This window comes from Fragaria vesca, linkage group LG7 (assembly GCF_000184155.1).
Source record: "Fragaria vesca subsp. vesca linkage group LG7, FraVesHawaii_1.0, whole genome shotgun sequence".
Classification (NCBI taxonomy): Eukaryota; Viridiplantae; Streptophyta; class Magnoliopsida; order Rosales; family Rosaceae; genus Fragaria; species Fragaria vesca.
Window position 1 is genome coordinate 18,592,511 of NC_020497.1, and position 19,850 is coordinate 18,612,360.

The 19,850-nt window shown below is 39.3% G+C and overlaps 3 protein-coding genes across 3 annotated transcripts; 1 reads left to right on the forward strand and 2 right to left on the reverse strand.

Moving 5' to 3' along the window:
* Nucleotides 1–517: 517 nt before the first annotated feature.
* LOC101291094 lies at nucleotides 518–7,280 on the reverse strand. The gene is made up of 7 exons (XM_004307641.1): nucleotides 7,078–7,280; nucleotides 6,349–6,462; nucleotides 5,418–5,668; nucleotides 3,726–5,207; nucleotides 3,432–3,578; nucleotides 1,311–3,244; nucleotides 518–1,057 (listed from the first exon to the last, which is right to left on the reverse strand). Exons 2-6 carry the CDS (start codon nucleotides 6,398–6,400, stop codon nucleotides 1,313–1,315), a joined length of 3,864 nt encoding a protein of 1,287 aa, XP_004307689.1. The 5' UTR covers nucleotides 6,401–6,462; nucleotides 7,078–7,280; the 3' UTR covers nucleotides 518–1,057; nucleotides 1,311–1,312.
* Nucleotides 7,281–10,107: 2,827 nt separating this feature from the next.
* On the reverse strand, nucleotides 10,108–12,101 carry LOC101291378 (dehydration-responsive element-binding protein 2C-like). The gene is made up of 2 exons (XM_004307642.1): nucleotides 12,043–12,101; nucleotides 10,108–11,702 (listed from the first exon to the last, which is right to left on the reverse strand). The coding sequence occupies exon 2, from the start codon at nucleotides 11,635–11,637 to the stop codon at nucleotides 10,501–10,503; it is 1,137 nt and encodes a 378-aa protein (XP_004307690.1). The 5' UTR covers nucleotides 11,638–11,702; nucleotides 12,043–12,101; the 3' UTR covers nucleotides 10,108–10,500.
* Nucleotides 12,102–15,874: 3,773 nt separating this feature from the next.
* Nucleotides 15,875–17,718, forward strand: LOC101306097 (cation/H(+) antiporter 15-like). Its single transcript, XM_004308911.1, has 3 exons — nucleotides 15,875–16,081; nucleotides 16,201–17,193; nucleotides 17,299–17,718. Exons 1-3 carry the CDS (start codon nucleotides 15,875–15,877, stop codon nucleotides 17,716–17,718), a joined length of 1,620 nt encoding a protein of 539 aa, XP_004308959.1.
* The last annotated feature ends 2,132 nt before the right edge of the window (nucleotides 17,719–19,850 follow it).

Sequence of the window (19,850 nt, forward strand, 5' to 3'; positions counted from 1 at the left end):
TTCAATACCATTAACAAGATACCACCTGCGCGTTGCTGCGGGCTATGATTTCTTGATGATGAATAATATTCAATCCCCATCTCATGCCTCCCATGTGCCGCCACCTTTTTTAAATCTTAGGACAAAAACACAATTCACCCGGACTTGGGGCAAAAACACAATTCACCAAAGTTATAAACAGTAGTGAACAATGTTTTTCCCCTTTATTGTTTTAGTATATAGAATTACCGTACTATTCTCTGTTCAGCTGTTCCATTTTCGGGGCATGCTTGGTTAAAAGATAGGTCAGGAAGGTAAAAATGTAGTGATCGAAAATGCATAGAAACTTCGACTACTTTTCGAAATGAAATCTTAAACACCGTACCATTTCAGGGTGATCAAAGGGAATGCTTCTGCTGTTATATTACATTATCCTGAGCGATGACCACTGTACGCTGTGTAATCAGGAAGCTCTTATGCAGCAATCTAACCACATCTTGGATGGAGTCAAGCACAATCAGATCATGAAAAAGAAAAAGGAAAGAAAGAAGCTATTCAGATTAACACTTTCGTTATGACATTAAGCATCAACACTTATATAATGCATGCAGTTATGCCCAGAACTTTGGTAAGTTTTGAACCAAATTTGGTTGAACTTTCATCCCAAACCTACCCACCCCCATGTGCCAATATATCTACTGATATCCATACCTTATATAAGTTCTAGCAGACCGGGTATATTACAATATCAGCATACACTACATAAGTTCATAACTATCACCCATTATCTTGATGAAAACTACAACAACACAAGTTCAACCAAAAGAAAACTTGAAAAGATGAGAACAACGTGCGGTACTGGAAATTGAAGAAAGCTGTTAGTGCGAACTGCAAAGACCTGGGTTTTGAACTCATATTATGCAACTTTGTCCTGTCTTGACATTAGGCAGGTTCTTTTCCGGATTAGCTTGTTTATCCCAACAGGAGTCATTAGCTGCTTTCAACTCCAAATGTGTGGTACTTCTTGTTATAACTGTTGCAGTATTCTTGTAACACTTTCTGCCGTACGTGGTGATGCCTACACATAAACATAAAGTAATTCATGACACAATCAATTATACATTAGCCAGTATATATACAATGTTTAACATTCTTTTTTTCCTCGTCCCCCTAGAAAAATTCTCACTTAGAATCTAACCCAACCTCGACCCATGTCTATTGTTCTTCACGTACTATTTTTATTAAAATCAAATTTAAAAGTTAATATGCAACAGGGAAATTGACATAGAAACAAGGCGAGAATAGCTGGAAGGGTTTTGAGCAGTCCTTACCTCTACGAAGTATGTGTTGAAGCCTTTTCATTTTTCATGATCATATGGAATGCCTTACTCTTATCTTCACCCACCATCTCCCTCAATATATCATCTTCAATCTTCTCAGCTTGCCAGCGAGAAGGATCCTCCACAAATGCCTCACTGAATATCATGCTGGATACCCACTCTTTCCATGTAGTCCTTCTGTACTTGTCTTCTTCGAGTGTTCCTGTTGCCAATAGCTGATAAACATACACAACCTTTTGCTGACCAGGCCTAAAAGCTCGTGCTATAGCTTGCTTCGTCTTCGAAGGGTTCCATTCGGAGTCCAATAAGATAACCCGAGATGCAGCTGTCAGACTAATGCCTTCAGCACAAGCTGTGATAGATGCAAGCAGAACCCTTGAGGCTCCACCTGGTTCTTCAAATTTGTCCATAACCTTTCCACGTTCAAATAACTCAAGATCCCCGGTCAGAACCAAAACTTCTCTGCCTCGCTCCCATTGAAAGACCCTCTCAAACAATTCTAGAAAGAGTTTCACAGGTGCAATGTTGTGGCAGAAGATCAAAACCTTTTCTTTTCGAGTAACACGGTAAACCAGGTTCAAAACAAACTTGACTTTGGACCCTTTGTGCAAATCATACTTGTATTGCTCAAGTGCCAACAGTTCTTCAGGACTAAAGAACTTATCAGCACAAGCTGCAGTTTTGATTAGCCAAGGATGTATTGATCCAAGGGTGATCAGAAGTTCTAGTTCCAAGGGATACCCTTTGTACGTGGCCATTATTTGTTGCAGTCTATCCAAAATCACTTGTTGAATGTCAGTGGTGTTCATCAACAAGGTGTAAATCTGTAGACCAGGAAGGGTGTCTGAATTCCCACCTTCATACACATCTATAAATCTGTTTGTTATCTTTCTCAGCTTGTTGAGACCTTCAATCCTCTGATCTTCCCCTTCGTTTGAATCAATTTTCTTGGCAATTTTATCCAAGAACAACTTTCTGGCTCGAGCTTCCATCAAATGGCGTGCTTTGTCTTTCAGTGCCTTCTTTTTCCTTCTGTATTTTGGGTCCAATGCCTTCAAAACTTCATTCACAAACTTTGGCCTTGCTAAACAAAGTGTGTTGAAGTATTCACAGAAATTGTTCTGAAACAAAGTACCTGAAAGCAATATTCTCAAGTCAGTTTCAACTTTCATCAATCCCTTCCTCAACCTTGATTTGGTACTTCTGGGGTTGTGCCCTTCATCTAGAACTAGGATCCCTGGACTTTCCCTCAGCACTTGAGCCATAAATCTTCTGTGGACAAACTTTGAATCTTCACGCATCAATGTTAGGAAAGAAGTATACCCCATGACAAGTACACTAGGTTGTGCATGCCACTTCTGTATTTTTTCTAGGCAATCGAGAACATGCATCACATCATCAGTTGGCTTCGGGCCTCTTGTATAGCTTGCTGAGTTATTCCTGAACACTCGATAGGTTCTACGACCGTGAATTAGATAAACAGGAATAGGAATGTTCCATTTAATGAATTCCTTGTACCAGGTGTAGAGTGTTGTCTTTGGAGCAAGGACTAAAGGTCGTTTCCCAGGGAACAACTTCAGGTAGCTAACAAGAAATGCAATGATCAAGAAAGTTTTCCCAGCTCCAGGAGTATGAGATATAACACAGCCACCATTTTTCTTGGATTTCTTTTCCATCAATGCTGGTTCCATAGATCCTGCAATATTCTTCCATAAAAATTCAAAAGCCTTTTTTTGGTGGAATAGCAGTTTCTTTCTAAGTTCAGGAATTAAAGCCCAAACATTTTCATTTTCTTCTGGAACAGGCTCATCCACAGGTATATCACGTTTGTGGAAGAAATTGAATTGCTCATATTCAGCTCTTTTAGGATCTGGATCTTCTTCATCTGGTTTTTTATCATCTGTGAACCCACACGGGTTTCGCACCTAAAGATATAAGCAAGAAATTAGGTGCAGTTGATAATGTTGCAAACAGATCTGCCTAAATGAAACTCCTCATCAAAAAAAAAAAACTGAAACTCAAAATTCTGTCATACAAATTGAGCATAGAGCACATAGAGCAGAACAAGGAATGTGATATAAACATTGCATGCAAGTCTCTACAGCGACTTACAAAGGGGGGTGTTACATGTCTGATTTCAGTCTTCACAAAGCCACATATAATGCACTTAAGCCCAATTTCTTCATCCAAAGTGAACTCATGCTGGCAACCTGGACCTGAATTTTGTCTAAAGTTACCTGAAGTCGCACCATTTGATTCCTGAAAAGTAGATTCAGCAGTTCAAATGTATTAATCATTGTGCAGTAAGAGAACTTCCCCAAAGAATACATAATTTAATATTTTTGTTCAAATGTTGATGATAAAGCTACTGAAAATTAGATGCCAGTGAAAATCCTAATATTATACCTCATCACCTAGAAGATAACATGATGCCAATACTAAATCAAATTCTTTCCACAGCCTATCCTCCTCAGACATTTCCTCCTCCTGCTCATCTTCTGGCATTTCAGTTTCGTCCTTTTGGTCAAAATTCTTTTTTTCCTTGAAATTTTTCCACTGGTCCATAATGTTTGGTTCTTGCTTGTTTGAGCAATCCATGTCTTTCAAGAACTTATTTATCAGCTCCTTGTATGCACCTGCATTTAAGGATCTCTTTGAATAAGCTCCAGTATACCGATCTGTCCTTTTTGTTCGTATAGGGGGATGATGATATGCGTTATGATAGCCTCTTCTCTGAAATCTGCTAGAGGATGCACCTCCATCCCATTTTGTATGAACATCCATGTCTTCCAAGCCAGCAATTTTGTTTCTTTTCGGTTTCTGTGCTTTAGAAGTACTGAAACGATAATAATGCTTGGCAGAAAATTCACCACTGTCTTTTGAACGATTTGCAGGACCATTGGCTTTTGGAGGAAAGCCATTAGCATTTGGAGGAAAGTTTCCAGGGGTTAGCTGATCACATTTGACAGACGCAGGAACAATGGCTAGTTGATCAGCTCGACATTTCTTTGTCTTATTTTTAGCCACACCTGATTTCACTTTCATCCACTTAATCTTGCTTTCTTTGCATTCAAATAGATCATCATTGTCACTGGAGTTTGATCGCTTCCTCTTAGAATCAGCGTTTTGCTCTGCCTCAGTACTATCCTCTTCCAACGAGGTGCTTGTCTTCTTACGAAAAAGGTATGATAGTGGTAAGTACAACTCGTCATCAGAATCATCTCGTGATTGATCTATCTTATATGGCCTGCTACGAATGGGGCCTATTTGTATCTCAGAGGGAGCATCACATGCAAGGAAACGATCAGGTTGTGTCTTTCGACGCTTGGAACGCCGCAATTCTGGAAAATCAGAAGTTGGAGATGGTCTATCTTCATGCATGTCACAAGCAGGATCACCCCCAGTAGAGTCATCTGGAACCAACTGAAGTATTATAGGTACTGGGATCCCATTTTCTACTCCGAAATTCACAGCTTTAAAAGAGTTTCCAGAGTCTGATGGAGTTGTGTCATCATTACCACTAAAAATTTGATACACAATCTTGTTCTGCACTGATCTTACATCAAATACAATCTGCTTCAAGGAAGATGTAACAAGCAACCATGACAGGTCGGATAAGAATTTCCCCAATAGCAATTTAGTGTTTGGCAGAGAAGAGCTGTCCACAGAGCGATCCCAACGGTAATACTGATTTCTACAAGAATTCCTGTCAAGCCTTTGTAAAATGAAAACCTGATCAATTCCAATAACTTCAGTTTCTTTTTTGAGTGTTGCTCTCTCTGAACCTAGAGGTCCTTGGTTAACATAAAAGTTGACATGAAATCGGCATGAGCATTGAGAGTCATGAGGCCCCCTTTCAATAGAACTTATTCTAGCATCAACACAAATCTGCATCAGAAAGAGCACCTGTTACTCAGAATCAAAAATCTACACCTAACAGTTAAAATATTTGGTAAGACTATTATCTTTTCTTTCTGTTTTGGTTCACCCTCTCCATATGATACATGCAGGGTCTTCCTCTGAGGTAATGTTTGGTTATTGTTATTATTTTGCCATCATGTAAGGATTAGGGATGTTTGAAATTAGACTGCTACTCACCGCATCTCGCCTTTTCTCATCCGAACTCTCTGTATGATCAGAGTTTGAAAGCACACAAATATCAACACTGGGCCTCAACAAGCAAATGCAATCATATAAAGTTGCTCTTCTTGATCTTACTCGAAGGTTGGCAAATGGACCTTTATCCTGAATCACACAGGGATGGTCTACAAATTTCATGTTCATAGTTCCATTGCTAAGTCTTATAAGTTCCACGCCTTTCCATGATCCACAGCAAAGAGCCTCAAAGGCTGCCAAGGTAAAGATTGATTGTAAGATTGATGATAAGATCATAAGAAATGTTACAACATACCACTCTTAAAAATCAAATGTTTCACCGGAAGTGGAATTATGATAACATAAAAGCATGAGCTAGTGTCTAAGAGACAAAAGAACTGAAACAAGCGCCATTATCCTTGCATTATACTAAAACTGACATGCATCAAGAGCTGTGTTCTTAAATTATTTCAAAATCTAACTAATGAGAAATCATTCCCCTTTCTTTACAAGGAAAATTCATTTCTTTTAGAAAGAATGACTGGTTGCTAGCTATCGATGAGTATTAGCGGCAATGCGGGTCCCAACATTATCTCCGCTCTTAAGGCCAGAAGTCGATATGTGCCCATGGGCATTGGACTATAGTAGTGTTCATGATGGTATATACGAAAATTTGATTCTCATAACTTCATGCTTTGAGCCTAGTGTTAGAAACAAAAATGACTAGACAGTAACAGACATTTCATTAACCCTGAGATAACCAGTAAAATGAATTCATTTGAAACAATGAGATCACATTGAATATTGCAGTTTTAACCTGGTTCTTGCTGAACTCCCCAGAATTCTCGACAAGCGTATTACTTATTATAGGAATTTAATTTGGAAAGGAAACAAAAACTGTGCAATTAAAAGAAAAATGCAGACAGATGCTTACGATGAGCATCAAATGGATGCTTAGCTCGATACAGATGCCTCTTTATCTTCATTTTGATGTCAAGCCTCCCGTATCCGCAACACAATGCCAATCACTATTGACTAATACTGCACACTTCAAACATCAAAACCTCACATTATTATGCTTGCCGGCTTTCAAAATAGGTTCACAGTTACGTTACTACTTGCAGATATCTAGGTCACACAGTTACAACAGCATATCCAACATAATTATAGTGAAGAAGTATTTTCCTTTTTCACTATTATTATAAAGTCCATGAAAAAAAGGAAAATGATCGACTTTCAAAACGTAAAAACAATTCTTTTTTCATTTTACCCAAAAGTAAAATAATTCAGTCAAATAATTGGAGAGAGAAAGAGAGAGCCTCTACAATTACATAATAGATTTCAGTATTAAGAAATGACAACCTTTACATGCAACAAAAGTAAAAGAAAAAAAAAGTAAAATTTGTTTCTTCATGTAGTAAAAAAAAAACACGCAAGCTCTGCAGACTCCCCAGAAAACAAGAGAAGTAGAGAACCCAAAACAGTCATAAACTCCATAAACAACCTTATACCAAAAACTACGAACCACTAACATATCTGAAATGAACACAAAACCAATCAAACTCAAACCCCAGTTTCCTGATCACGATTCCTCTCCAAAAACCAAACACAAACAAATAGCTTTATAGCTTTTATCAGCAAGTAAACGAATAAGAAAACGTACTCTGAAACAAAATCAAGCTGGAATCAAAGCTTCATGGCCCCAAATGGTAGTCGACAATATGAGGAGTTGGATGATCGGAGCTATGATTGTTCCGGCACCGGAGCTCAAAGGCGGACATGTTGCGATGAAGATGGAATCATTTACACAGTGATAGTGGGCATTGGAGTGAGTGAGATAGAGAGAGAGAAAAGTGATGGAATTGACAGTGGTGGAGAAATCCATATATTAAAAGTCGAGACTGAAAAGAAAGGGGTGCCTTGAAATTCGGGTTTTTCTGTTTTTTTGCATGAAGCGCAAAAAGAGGGAGGGTCAGGGGCAGTGGGGTGTAAATAATGGACGTCGGGGTGGGCGGTCTGGGGAGGTGGTAAGTAGATCGGACGGCTGTGGTTGAGGTGAGTGGGGAAGTCATGTCAGTGGTGACGGAAACGATGACAATGAATTCGCAACAAACTCTCACACAAGGTTGTTGGTCGCAGATTCTATCCGAATTTAAAATTGGTGTGAAATGCATTTGGTCAAGTATTTGACCGGGTCATGGCCCAAAAGCCAATATGTCCGTTTGGTTTTTTCAAAATGCACAAGAGCTTCGGGTCCGGCCCAGACCAATACGCTCATTATTATCACCCATCGAAAGTGGGGTGAGTAAAATTTTCTCAACCCCAAACGCAATATTTTGCTCCTCGTTAACTTTTATAGGAAACTACAAAGAAGAGTGAAATTTACGTACCGTCAATTGTAATTCACACGTTGTAAAACAAATACAGGTATGAAAGTTTTAGTAGAGAAAGAAATTAAGAGTATCTATAACAGTTTTTTCAAAATTTCTTTAAAATGGGAAAACAAAAACCAAATCTTTAAAAAAAAATTACTTAAACTCCAACAGCTTTCCCATTTTAAAGATTTTGGCATTTATTACTACAAGAAAATATTCTACATCATCTTTAATTATAACAATAGAAATAGTCTATATTTTATTATAACAATAAAAATAATCAATAAAATATTTTATATTATTTTCTTCTCATTGGAGCATGAGGAATTTATGATAATTAATTTCAATAATTTGGAGAATGAAAGCTTTGCTGCAAATTTGATGAATGAATGCTTCTCTTTCTTCCTCATCCCTATTATGAGGAATGAGACGAGAAAGTTGTTGGACCACAAAACACCTTAAAATTAAGAAAATCAATAAAAATGAAGAAGCTGTTGGAGATGCTTTAAAGATCGGTGTTTGGTTGCTAGAGTCCGGAAGTCATGTGTGAGTGGATCCACGATACTGTTGTCTTGATGTTATGGGCAAAGATTAAAATATTTGTATCAGCATATTTATCGGTACTTTGAAAAAGTGAGATATCGGATATTTCGAGGATATATCGAAGATATTGTGGAAAAAATATCAGAAATTCGGGAAGAATTTTGTTCTAATTAATAAAATATTTAATTTATTTTTTTGAAAGATAAAATATTTAATTTATTGAATTTATTTATAAATTGTACAAACATCAACTTTATCTACATCTAGAAATAAACTCCAAGTGGTTGAAAATATGTACGATGGTGCACAAAAGTATAGTATTCAGACCGAAAAGAATAACCTTACGAATTGTACTGTTGAATATGATAGTCGCATATTTTTTTGGAGCTATCAACTGTTCCCCTTATATCTCTTTTCGAATATTGTTGATGGTGATTCTTGTTTACATCTAAATTTTTTACATATATTTATTTAATATATCAGAGATTTATCGTAAATTTCCTAAATATTAGAGATATATTGACGGAATCAGAGATATTTGACAGAATCGGTGGAAAATAAGATATTTACCTCTCTAGATATATCGTATATTTCTTTAATATATCAGAGATTTATCGTAGATTTCCTAAATATTAGAGATATATTGACGGAATCGGAGATATTTGACAGAATCGGTGAAATATAAGATATTTACCCCTCTAAATATATCGGTCACTCCAAAAAAAGAGATATCGGGTGATATATCGGATATATTGCAGATATTTTAATCCTTGGTTGTGGATAAGTGCTCCTATTTATCCTTTATTATAATTAGTTAGACTAATCTTGTTTGACCACTTCCATTCTATCTTGTTCGCGAATTTATTCGACCGTGGCCCAATTTGACAAGAACCCAATTCTGATTGTAGGCCAATCCGCTTTGAGTGGATTAATGTTTTGATGGATTATGTCTCACTGACGACCCAGCTCACTTTGAGAGTTCGAGGAGAACTGCTTCCTACCAACTTTACTCTATTCATCCACATCCATCCAACCTGCATTTTAATTAGAATTCTATCTTTAAGCACAACAAAAATATTTGCTCAATTGCTCCCACAAAGAGAAGAAGAGGGCTCTGTTTTTCTGAAAACCAAGAACCCAGAATGCGATTCCGAGATGGAGGATCATAATAAGAACTTAAGAAGCACAGTAGTGAGGAGGATCGACCTGTGAGAGTTTAGCCAAGCTGCATCGTAATTGTAGAGATTGCATGCCCCGAACGCCATGTTACTGGATTAGACATTGCACGCAATGCCATTAACAAGGCCCTCCAGGTCTCTCCTGTTGAATCTGTGCTCAATTATGTATCCTCTATGCTGCCGGTTTGGAAGAAATCTTTATGCGGCAAATACATAGAGTTTCAACTTTGCTACTATAGAGGGCTCCACTAATTCCAGAATCCTCACTACATTCACAATCTCCTCCCAACGCTCTACAGTGAGAATTGACATCAGTTCCTAGCTTGCCATCAATTTTTTATTGGTTCAGGCGGTGAACATAAGCATCACCAACATAATCCCAGAATCTGTTGGCTCTTCAAGTTAAGAGAATAGCAGTGCTTTGTATCCTCATAATGCCTAACAGCGTGTTGGCCTTGTTTATATCTTTTTATTGAAGGAAAAATAATTATCAATTACGATCCACTGGTCAAATACAGAAAATATTTCAACAATTAAGAATTTGCAGGGTGATTACGATCTAGCTATAGAACACTGACAATTAAGAACAAGAAACGCTGCAAAGAAAGAACAATGCTTTTGCTTTTCCTTTTTATTAACATATTTTCATGAATTATGCATATTTTTATATCAAGTACGACTGTTATACACAATTTGTCTCACTTCATCCCATCTACAACAAAGAATCAGTTCATGGGCTGTCTTATATATCATAGTCAGAGCAACTGGTTCATGGAGGAGAAACATAAAAATCCTCGATGCTACATTCTCTCGTCTAAAAGTCCAGAGAACTAGCTCATTGACACGATCAACCCCCAGGAGCAAAAAACATTTCACCCTACTAAGTATGTAACCACAACTCTACTGGAATCCATTATCAACACAAGATATGGAACCAAGCCAATGGAGCAGGCTGCACAAACTCTAGCTTTTGACATTCCCTCATCAACTTCAGTTGTCAGCTCCTCCAGGGAAATGAAAATCAAAATCATCCATGTTGAAGTATCTGTGGTTGTCTACCCCAACATTACCATCCTGCAACTGAAGATTTAACAAATCAAAGCCATAGTCAGCAACAGAAGGCTCCTGGTCCATATGCTGAACACTCCCGGAAGTCGTGCCATCTGGATACTGCACCTGGTATGATGAATTCGACGGCGTGGCACTCTCAACAGGGGCCGTGTCCGCAAACTGAGAACGACCAACATCAGAGCTTGTATCTTGCTGCAATTTCAGGGTAGGAATGGGTTTATCATCCGTAGGGCCGACTAAGTCATCCACAAAGAGAAGCTCTTCCAGTGAAAACTGATTCAAATAATTGACATCAAAACCAATCCAGTCAAGTGCTTGCTCTTGGACACCAGGTTGATCTGTATGAGCGTGATCCATAGGAACCTCGCTTTTCACATCTACATCCTGTGTGGCATTAGAGGCACTGGGTTCAGTATACGCATTAGACCAAGCACGACTAGTCAATTCACCCTCACCATCCTCGGTTTTCACTTTAACGGATTCCTCCTCTGCACAGACCTCGGAGTGATCAGACTGATTAGACATCGTAGTAGACTCGCAGCATCCTTGTTTCGCCACCGTAGAACACCCTGATGGAGTGGTAACTGACGAAGTTTCATGTGACGATTCATTCCAAGAAGACACATAACTATTGCGATTGTTCACATTAGGCTGGTTAAGGCGGGCATTGGCACCATACATGGCTTTAGCAGCCTCATCATAAGCAAGCGCAGCATCAACAGCCGTGGGGAAAGTACCTAACCAAAGCCTACTCCCTCTGTTGGGCTCTCGAATCTCTGCAACCCACTTCCCCCACGTCCTCTGCCTAACACCTCTGTAATTACACCGCTGATTCTCCGGCCCTCCTTTACCTTTCATACAACCCTTCTTCGACCCCTTGGACTGTACCTTGCGTATCTTATCACCGTAGATCCCAGCCTCCTTAAGCCTGTTAATCTCTTTCCACCTCGACAGAGTCTCCTCAACACTGCCTGCATCGTTTTTACTTCGCCTCCTCTTCCTAGAACTATCCAAGGGCTGCGAAAACCCATTCGAACCTTGATTATAAGCACCCATTACTCTTCGCTGGTCTATATTAATATTCTCAATCCCTGAAACACTTGGATTCTTCACAATCTGCACTATAACCAAAAAGATTTGTTAACCACCGCTAGACTTGTATATATAGCGACCAAATAAACCAAATAATTAATCCAAAAAGGAATCGGAGTTTTCTTGGGCACCAAGTAGGAAATCAAATCCTAAAAGCTAAAGATTAGGGACTTGGCCCCCAAGTAACCAAAATTATACCACTTTTGGGTTCAAGAAACACAATTATATAAATCCCAACACAACTCCAACCCCCAATTTTTACAGAACAGAAAACCCCCAAAATCCCAAACCTCAAAATTTAAGCAAATATATGAAATCAAGTAAATCAAACAGAGAAGAAAGAGAAAATCAAAGGCTGAGACAACTAACCTCGTGAAACGTTCGCGATAAATCCCAAGATTTCCCGTGAAAATCGGACTTCCACAATCAAAACGACACCGCAGTACGCGTTTTGCTCGGTTTGTTCTTCTACTATAAAAAGAGAGAGTTTTAGAGAGTCGATAAGCTTCTAAGCAAATCCAGAAATTTTCAGGACTGGGAGCTCCGGGAGATATTTATAGCCTTCTCTCCTCTAGATATTTCCATCCTCCAGATATTTTTTTATTGCTTTATTTCTTTTTTGCGGCTATGGATATAAGTGACGTGGCGCGTTATCAGTCGCTTTCGTGGCGCTTCGGCCCCGATCCTGTGGCCACGTGTTCTCCCGAACCTTCCCGAACCACCCGTTTTACGCGTCACTGTATTGGGACTGAAGCAATCTGTGTCCTGCTATTTTTAGCTTCCCTGTAATGCCCTGATAAAGTCGTGAAATTTACGATTGTGCCACTGGAGAACGGATGGTTTCCTTTTCCGCTAAGAATGAAGCTACGCCTTCCACGTGCCTTCGCCCTCGTTAATGAGGAGTTAGACTTCTGACTTTCGTAAGCAATTGCATGTGAGGCACGTGTCACTTTCGGAGCCGGAGACTAGGGTCTTCGTTGTTGATCCACCACCACGGCAGTGACGGCGCCACCGTACGTGTAAGTGGTGTAACCAGCTTCGGCTCATGTCATCAGTGACATGTTTCATATACTTTGGTATATTCCGAGAGTGCGTGGTTGCTGATGCAAGCATGTGGTTGCTAAAGTGTGAAGTAGAGTGTAGGTGGTTTGTCTATGTTACTTTGTTTTCAAGGCAAAAACATTTTTGATAACAACCAAACGGGGTGTTCTGAGATGCTAAAAGTTTTAGTCAGTGACTAATGACGTCTAATTAGGAGTCATCATCAATTAGGATTATGTGTATTTGGACACAAACGTACATTTACTACCTTAAGCGAAAAAAGAAAGATGATTCAAAACATCGAGATATATTTTAATTACATGAATATATAACTTAATGATAATAGACGTACATCTATAACTTCTTGATCTGTACGTGAGTACGTCTACGACGTCTAGCACTGTCGTTGTGCAAAATGTACCCGGAGACCATGGTCGGCCTTCGTTGCTCCCTTAACCAACGTATGTGTAATATTTTAGCTTTTGGCTCATGGCATGCATCAGCGACGTCATGTTCATACTCTGGTGTAGTAAAATGCTAATGCAGTAACGCGTGTTTGCTCCTGCAAGAGGAAGCAAATCTGCTGTGCCCAAAAACCCTGTGCCAAACCTGTGCCATCTACCAAATTCTGACACCTGTCTCTACCCAAAACAAGCTTAACTCTGTTAACCACATCATTAGTTTTAATAAAAAATGGATAAAAAAAAATCTTAATTAAAGATTTCAAGAATCGATGTTCGACTCTACCTCTTCCTCTTCCCCTCTTTGTTCTTACGCTTCTTTGTTCTTCTTTCTCTGCTTCTCTGAAAAAAAAAAACCCAGTATATTTCTCCTTCTCTCCAACGACATAGCTGCCGGCTGCCGTGGTTTTAGTTTTTATTCTTGTTCGTCATCTTTATGGCTGGTTTTGGTCGACATTTGAGTGATTGACTGACGAACTCTGTTTTCATAGGTAGACATATCTTCTGTTTTCATATTTGTGGATGACAAATATTATTCTTGTTCGTCATCTTACTCTCTGGAATGCATATCATACTAATATACATTCTTTATGTACTGATATTCATTTTATTCTTGTTTGGTTTAATGCTGAAGCTTATGGACACAGAAAATAGTTGCGAAGAGGTTCATATTCAAGCAAACTCACGTCGAAAGTTGGATTTTTTAGATGAAATTGACTTGAACACTTCGGCTGAAGATGATAGTGCGGAAGAAAAGGAGTTCGAACCTGTTGAAGGTAATGAAAAAGTAGATTATGTACATTCCAAGGTTAGAAAAGAGTTGATTCCAGTCATTGGAATGGAGCATGTTGAACAAGTGTTGTTTGTTCCTTGTAGAAGATGCACCATTTTGTGAGTTTAAATGTCATTTAGTGGACATGTACCATTTTCCCATCAATTTTGTAAACCGGAATTTGAGAATGGAATGCTTTATTTCTTATGGGATCAAAACTGATGAGAAGTTTGATTTAGCTAAACCCAAATAACCATGTTATTTAAAGGGCAAGGAATTATAGATGCATATGGTGATGACTCATTGCTCTAGCTACAGGAAACTAAAAACTGATTGTTTTCAGGGTACTGAATGCTAATTATGCAAGCTAGAATAGGTCCATTTTGGAATGCATGACTCATGTATTTAGGATATAAGGGAGGCAAGTATGTAACTATGTAAGTTCATGATCTGATTTGCCTAATCAGAGACGAGGGACCATCTGGTTTGTCATATGAAATTGAGAAGAGTCCAGTTTTGTCATCATTTTCAGCCAAGGAAACAATCAGCATCATAAGAATAAACCAAAGCCAAGGCACACCTAGCTTTCTCCCAATCACATAGATATCACCTCCAGCAATATCTCACATCACTTCTTGAATACCTAATGTGCACTTCAGCATCCCAACAATTCCAATCATAACTCGTCAAAATCAAACTTTAACCTATAAAAAGAAAAGCCCAGTAGCTCACTACGGGAGTTAAACACAACAGGTTCAATCATGTCTCTCCTCCGCATCTTTGTAGTGCTTCCTCCTCTTCGTCGTAATACCTTTTCAGTTCTTCTCATCGCAATCATGTCTCTCTTTCGTGAGGCCAAAAGAGATAGACGAACATAGATTCGAAACTAGGATGGGTTTACAAACAAGAACAGAAGATATGTCTGCCTTTGAAAACATAGTTCGTCAGTCAATCACTCAAATGTCGACCAAAACCAGCCATAAAGATGACGAACAAGAAGAAAAACTAAAACCATGGCAGCTATGTCGTTGGAGAGAAGGAGAAATATACTGGGTTTTTTTTTTTCAGAGAAGTAGAGAAAGAAGAACAAAGAAGCGTAAGAACAAAGAGGGAAAGAGGAAGAGGTAGAGTCGAACATCGATTCTTGTAATCTTTAATTAAGTTTTTTTTTATCTATTTTTTATTAAAACTAACGATGTGGTTAACAGAATTAAGCTCTATTGGGGTAGAGACAAGTGTCAGAATTTGGAAGGTGGCACAGGTTTGGCACAGCAGATTTGCTTCCCCTGCAAGAGTGACGAAGGAAATGATGTTTTGAGATGCTAAAGATTTAGTCAATGACTAATGACTACTCTTAATTAGTCCTTCTCAAGTAAGATTTTCTTAATTAAGACTGTTGAAAATCGAGGTTTCGTTTCTGTGCTTGGGTTACGTACTCCAGGTGGTGAGAAAATGTCAGAAATTAGGTTTAGGAAAAAAAAAAAAAAAACTTAAAATAGAGTTCGATTTTCCATCATCAACTCATTCAAACTCTACGAGAATAATCAAATCGGTTATAAGTTTTGATGATCGTTCCCAGTGAACCTTCAATTTCTCTCCAATTTTCTTGTGGACTACATTTTCCACTTTTCTTCATATATATAAAAAGATAAGTAAACCGGCCACAAAAACTTTTACCGCGCATTTGAATGAACACCATCACATTCTCAATGGCCTGGTTCAACTATCGACTCGAGGCCTTCATATTCACCGAGTAAGATTTGTTTTGTTGATCGTTTGTTTCACACAGAAATTTCTGTATGGATAATTCATAGGGGCCAATATCGGGACCAGTATCAACCCTATGAATTATCCCAGTAGTAAAATGATAACCTGGATCATTCAGCAATAAGATTGTTGCAAAATCAAGTTGTTGGGAGGCACAGAAATGGCTCAACTTGAGCAGTTTGCACCGACTTATGTTTGTGCGCCACCGGCTGAAACAGCTTCGAGAGGGTTTTGGTTTCACGAAGATCCTTTGGACTATACAGTTCCTGCAACCCTAGCACAAGTTATCCTTGTCATTGTGACCTTCCGGCTACTTTATTTTCTTCTCAAGCCTCTAGGACAGACCAAACTCACTTGTCATCTCCTGGTACTTGCGCTTTTTCACGCCTCGACGATTGTGGGTTATATTATATTTATTTTTCAATCAATTTATGAATCAGTAATCATTCTAAAACAAGTGTTTTTGTTGGTTCTTCCTCTGATCAGGCTGGCATTATCTTGGGGCCTTCTCTGGTAGGGCGCAACCAGTTTATGAGGGACAAATTATTAAACCTGAAAGATGCGTCGTTGTGGGCGACAATGGGTCTGTTGGGAGCTACATTATCCATGTTCATAACTGCGGTAAAATTTGACATAAGAATGGCTAGAAGGACAAAGCTTTCTTTCAAGATAGGTGTTCCAGGGCTCCTTATCACCATTGCAGTAACCTTGGGCCTTGGATACCCGCTAGCCAGCTTCATTCCCGGAATTAAAAAAGGGATCTTCCCCCTTTTTTTCTTTTCTATTCTGTCTTTCACTTTCGTCCCTGATGTAGCTCCGGCCTTAGACGAACTCAACCTTATGAATTCTGAGTTAGGTCAAATTGCCATGTCCTCTGCTTTGCATTTTGAATTGATACAATGGTTGTTTTCAACAGTACAAGAGATAGCTACTAAAGAAAAGGCAAGCTACGGAGCTTTGACTTTCATTTCTGCAGTGGCGTTGGCTGCTTTCATTGTTCTTGTCATACGCCCGCTTATGGTATCAATTGTTGAGAAAACACCACAAGGACAGCAAGAAGTAAAAGAGCATTATGTAGTAGCAATACTAGTTGGGGCTCTATTCCTATCCTTTATATCTGACACAATAGGTTGCACCTTTGTTCTAGGTCCTGTACTTCTAGGGTTCGTCATACCAAATGGACCACCTTTGGGTGCAACATTAGTAGCCAAGACTGAACTCTTGGTCTCTGAACTTCTTCTTCCAGTGTTCTATTTACGTATTGGCTTCTATGCAAACATACTTACGATTAGCGATTGGAAGAGTTTTTGCACATTGCAGGCCATTCTTGGTGCGTCATATGTGGTTAAGATTGTGACAGTTACCACGGCTGCATTGTGCTGCAAAATTAGTTTGAGAAATAGTTTCTTACTCGGGATAATGATGAATATCAAGGGTATTATAGATTTGACCCTTTTCTCTCGATGGCTGCACAGTAAGGTATATATGCGCACATTTATCTATTCCTTTCTTAATTTCTTAAGATGTTGAGTGGTAATTTGGATTAATTTATCCTAGCTACTAATGTATGTTTATCTTATGCAGTTGCTAAATGATGCCGTATATACTCAACTGCTGTTAGCTATGTTGGTTGGGAACATAATTTCAACAGCATTTGTATATTTCACATATAGATCTCATCTGAGACTCGGGCCATCACCTGAAGTCCCACGCATTAGAAACATCCGATCAGTTCAACCCAACTCTCCTTTCAACATTCTTTGTTGTGTTCACAACGATGAAAGTATCCGTAACCTCACCTCTCTCCTAGAAGCCTCAAATCCAACAGAAGCAAGCCCTATTTGTGCTTACATTGTCCAAGCTGTAGAGCTCCTGGGGCGGACGATACCTGTACTAGTCCCTTATAAGAAGAAGGAGGGGAACAGATTTAGCCGAATAAATTCACTGGCACATCATATGATGCAAGCATTTTCCAACTACTCAGAAAAAGTGGACCTGTCTTGATCAAATCATTCACTATGATCGCGCCCTATAAATCGATGCATGAGACTATTTGCCGTCTAGCGGATGAAAAACACGTACCTTTGTCCTTTGGTTATCCTCCCATTTCATGAAAACCACCAGATTATGGTTGGCACCAGTTTGACTGTTGCGATACGACAATTTAACAACAACGTGCAAGAACATTCACCTTGTACAGTTGGGATACTAGTTGAAAGAGGGTTGCCCATGCAGCTTACCTTGTCACATTTCTCATACAATGTGGCTACATTTTTCATCGGCGGACCAGATGACCGCGAGGTGTTGGCCTTAGCGACACGTATGTTAGGCAACCGGAACGTTGTCCTCACAGTGTACAGAATTGTTGTATTGTGGAAAAAATTAAGCGAGATTAAAGATGAGAAGATGGAGATCAGGCTGGATGAGTCGATGGTGGATGAGTTTAAGCTGAGGAATAACATGAATGACTGCTTGAATTGGCGAGATATCGAGGTTGAGGACACTGTACAGGCTATGGATACAATTTTGAACTCGCGGGGGGAATATGATCTAGTAATGGTCGGAAGGCGTCATGCGGATAGTTCATTGAGTAATGAGGAAATGTCAGAATTCGTACATTATCCGGAGCTGGGAATGATTGGCGACATGCTTGCATCTTCAGAATTCTGTGGTGGGATGGTGAATGTTTTGGTGTTGCAAGAAAGCATGGAAGTTAGTAGAGATTATGGGTAAGTTTCTCGAAATGGCTCCTCGGAGTTGGGAGTTATGCACCACAACTGACGCCATACAAGAAGAAAGAGAAGCTTAGGCAGTCGGATTCTGCTACACATCATATGATGTGAGCCTTCGGGAATAACTCAAGAGGACCCGTGATAATTAGGGTTTAGGGTTTAACTCAGAAATTTGGTTTGCAAAACCCTGAACCCTTGAATCCATGAACGAGACTTTAACGAACTTTTTGATCACAAAATCAAATCTTCACCGTTCAGTTCGTTGGGCTATATGAGTAGATCATTTGTACAAATTTTTAGAAAATTTGGTGATCGTTAAGTCATCCAAATGAGGGATTTATTTTTAATAATCTTGAACGGTGTAGGTTTGACATAAGTGTTAATTTTTTGTTTTAATCTCTGTCATCGAAGCCCATTAAAAAACAGATATAATGATGTGAACCTATCCCTAAAAGTGATGAAAAATAGAGATCCCTCATTGGAAGGGCCCTCTATATATATATGTTATATATGTTGTTGGCAAATTGCTCCCACCTAGCTAGCTAACCCATATGCCAACTGAACCCTAATTTTTGACAAAGGCTTATGCCTTGTCCTCGGCCAAGTGTCTCCAACTTCTCTTACTTTGTGGCTGTATTTTTCATTGCTGGATCAAATAATCTTGAGGCATTGCCAATTTGGCATATTTATCGATCACACATGGCTGGCAACAGATGATGTCGGCATCATGGTGTCCAAAATTCTAGTGCAGATCAATAAGACGAATTTGTTATGGAAGAGAAGCTAGCGAGAGAGAACTTTAGCACATTCGGATGTGTCGTTGAGGTTTTGATCGAGGGATGAAGAAATGGTAGAGGTACTGCAAAATCTAGAGCTAGCTGTGAGTGATTGACGACATGTTCGCAATACACGTGATAGTTTTTTGAGAAAATCTTAGGTACGATAGCCGCACCACGTGGCTCATGCGACAGGCCAACCACGTATCGACAAGTGTCAATCTTTCCCAAACCAACATTGTTGAAATCAGAAAAAATAAGGAAGCCGGAGTTTATTTTTTTCCGATCAAACTAGACCAAGCCTTGCTCCTCCTCTCTCCCTCTGCCGACCCCTTTTGAGTAATAATTCCACCCTCAAGCTCCTATCTCTCCGCCGACCCTCTTACACTCATTCTTCTTCTTGTTTTCAATCTCTAACCCAACCAACCCATCCCTCATCTCTCATCTTCGCCTCCCATAATCACCTTATCCCTCATCTCTTCCTCGCCGGCCACCATCACTATCTCCACTGACCATCACAGCTCCACCCTTTCTACGCCGCAACCTCCTGACAAATCCGCCTCCGTCTCGGCCCCGACGCATCAAGACGCGCTTCCAAGAAGTCTTTGACACAGTCGTCTTCGTCGTC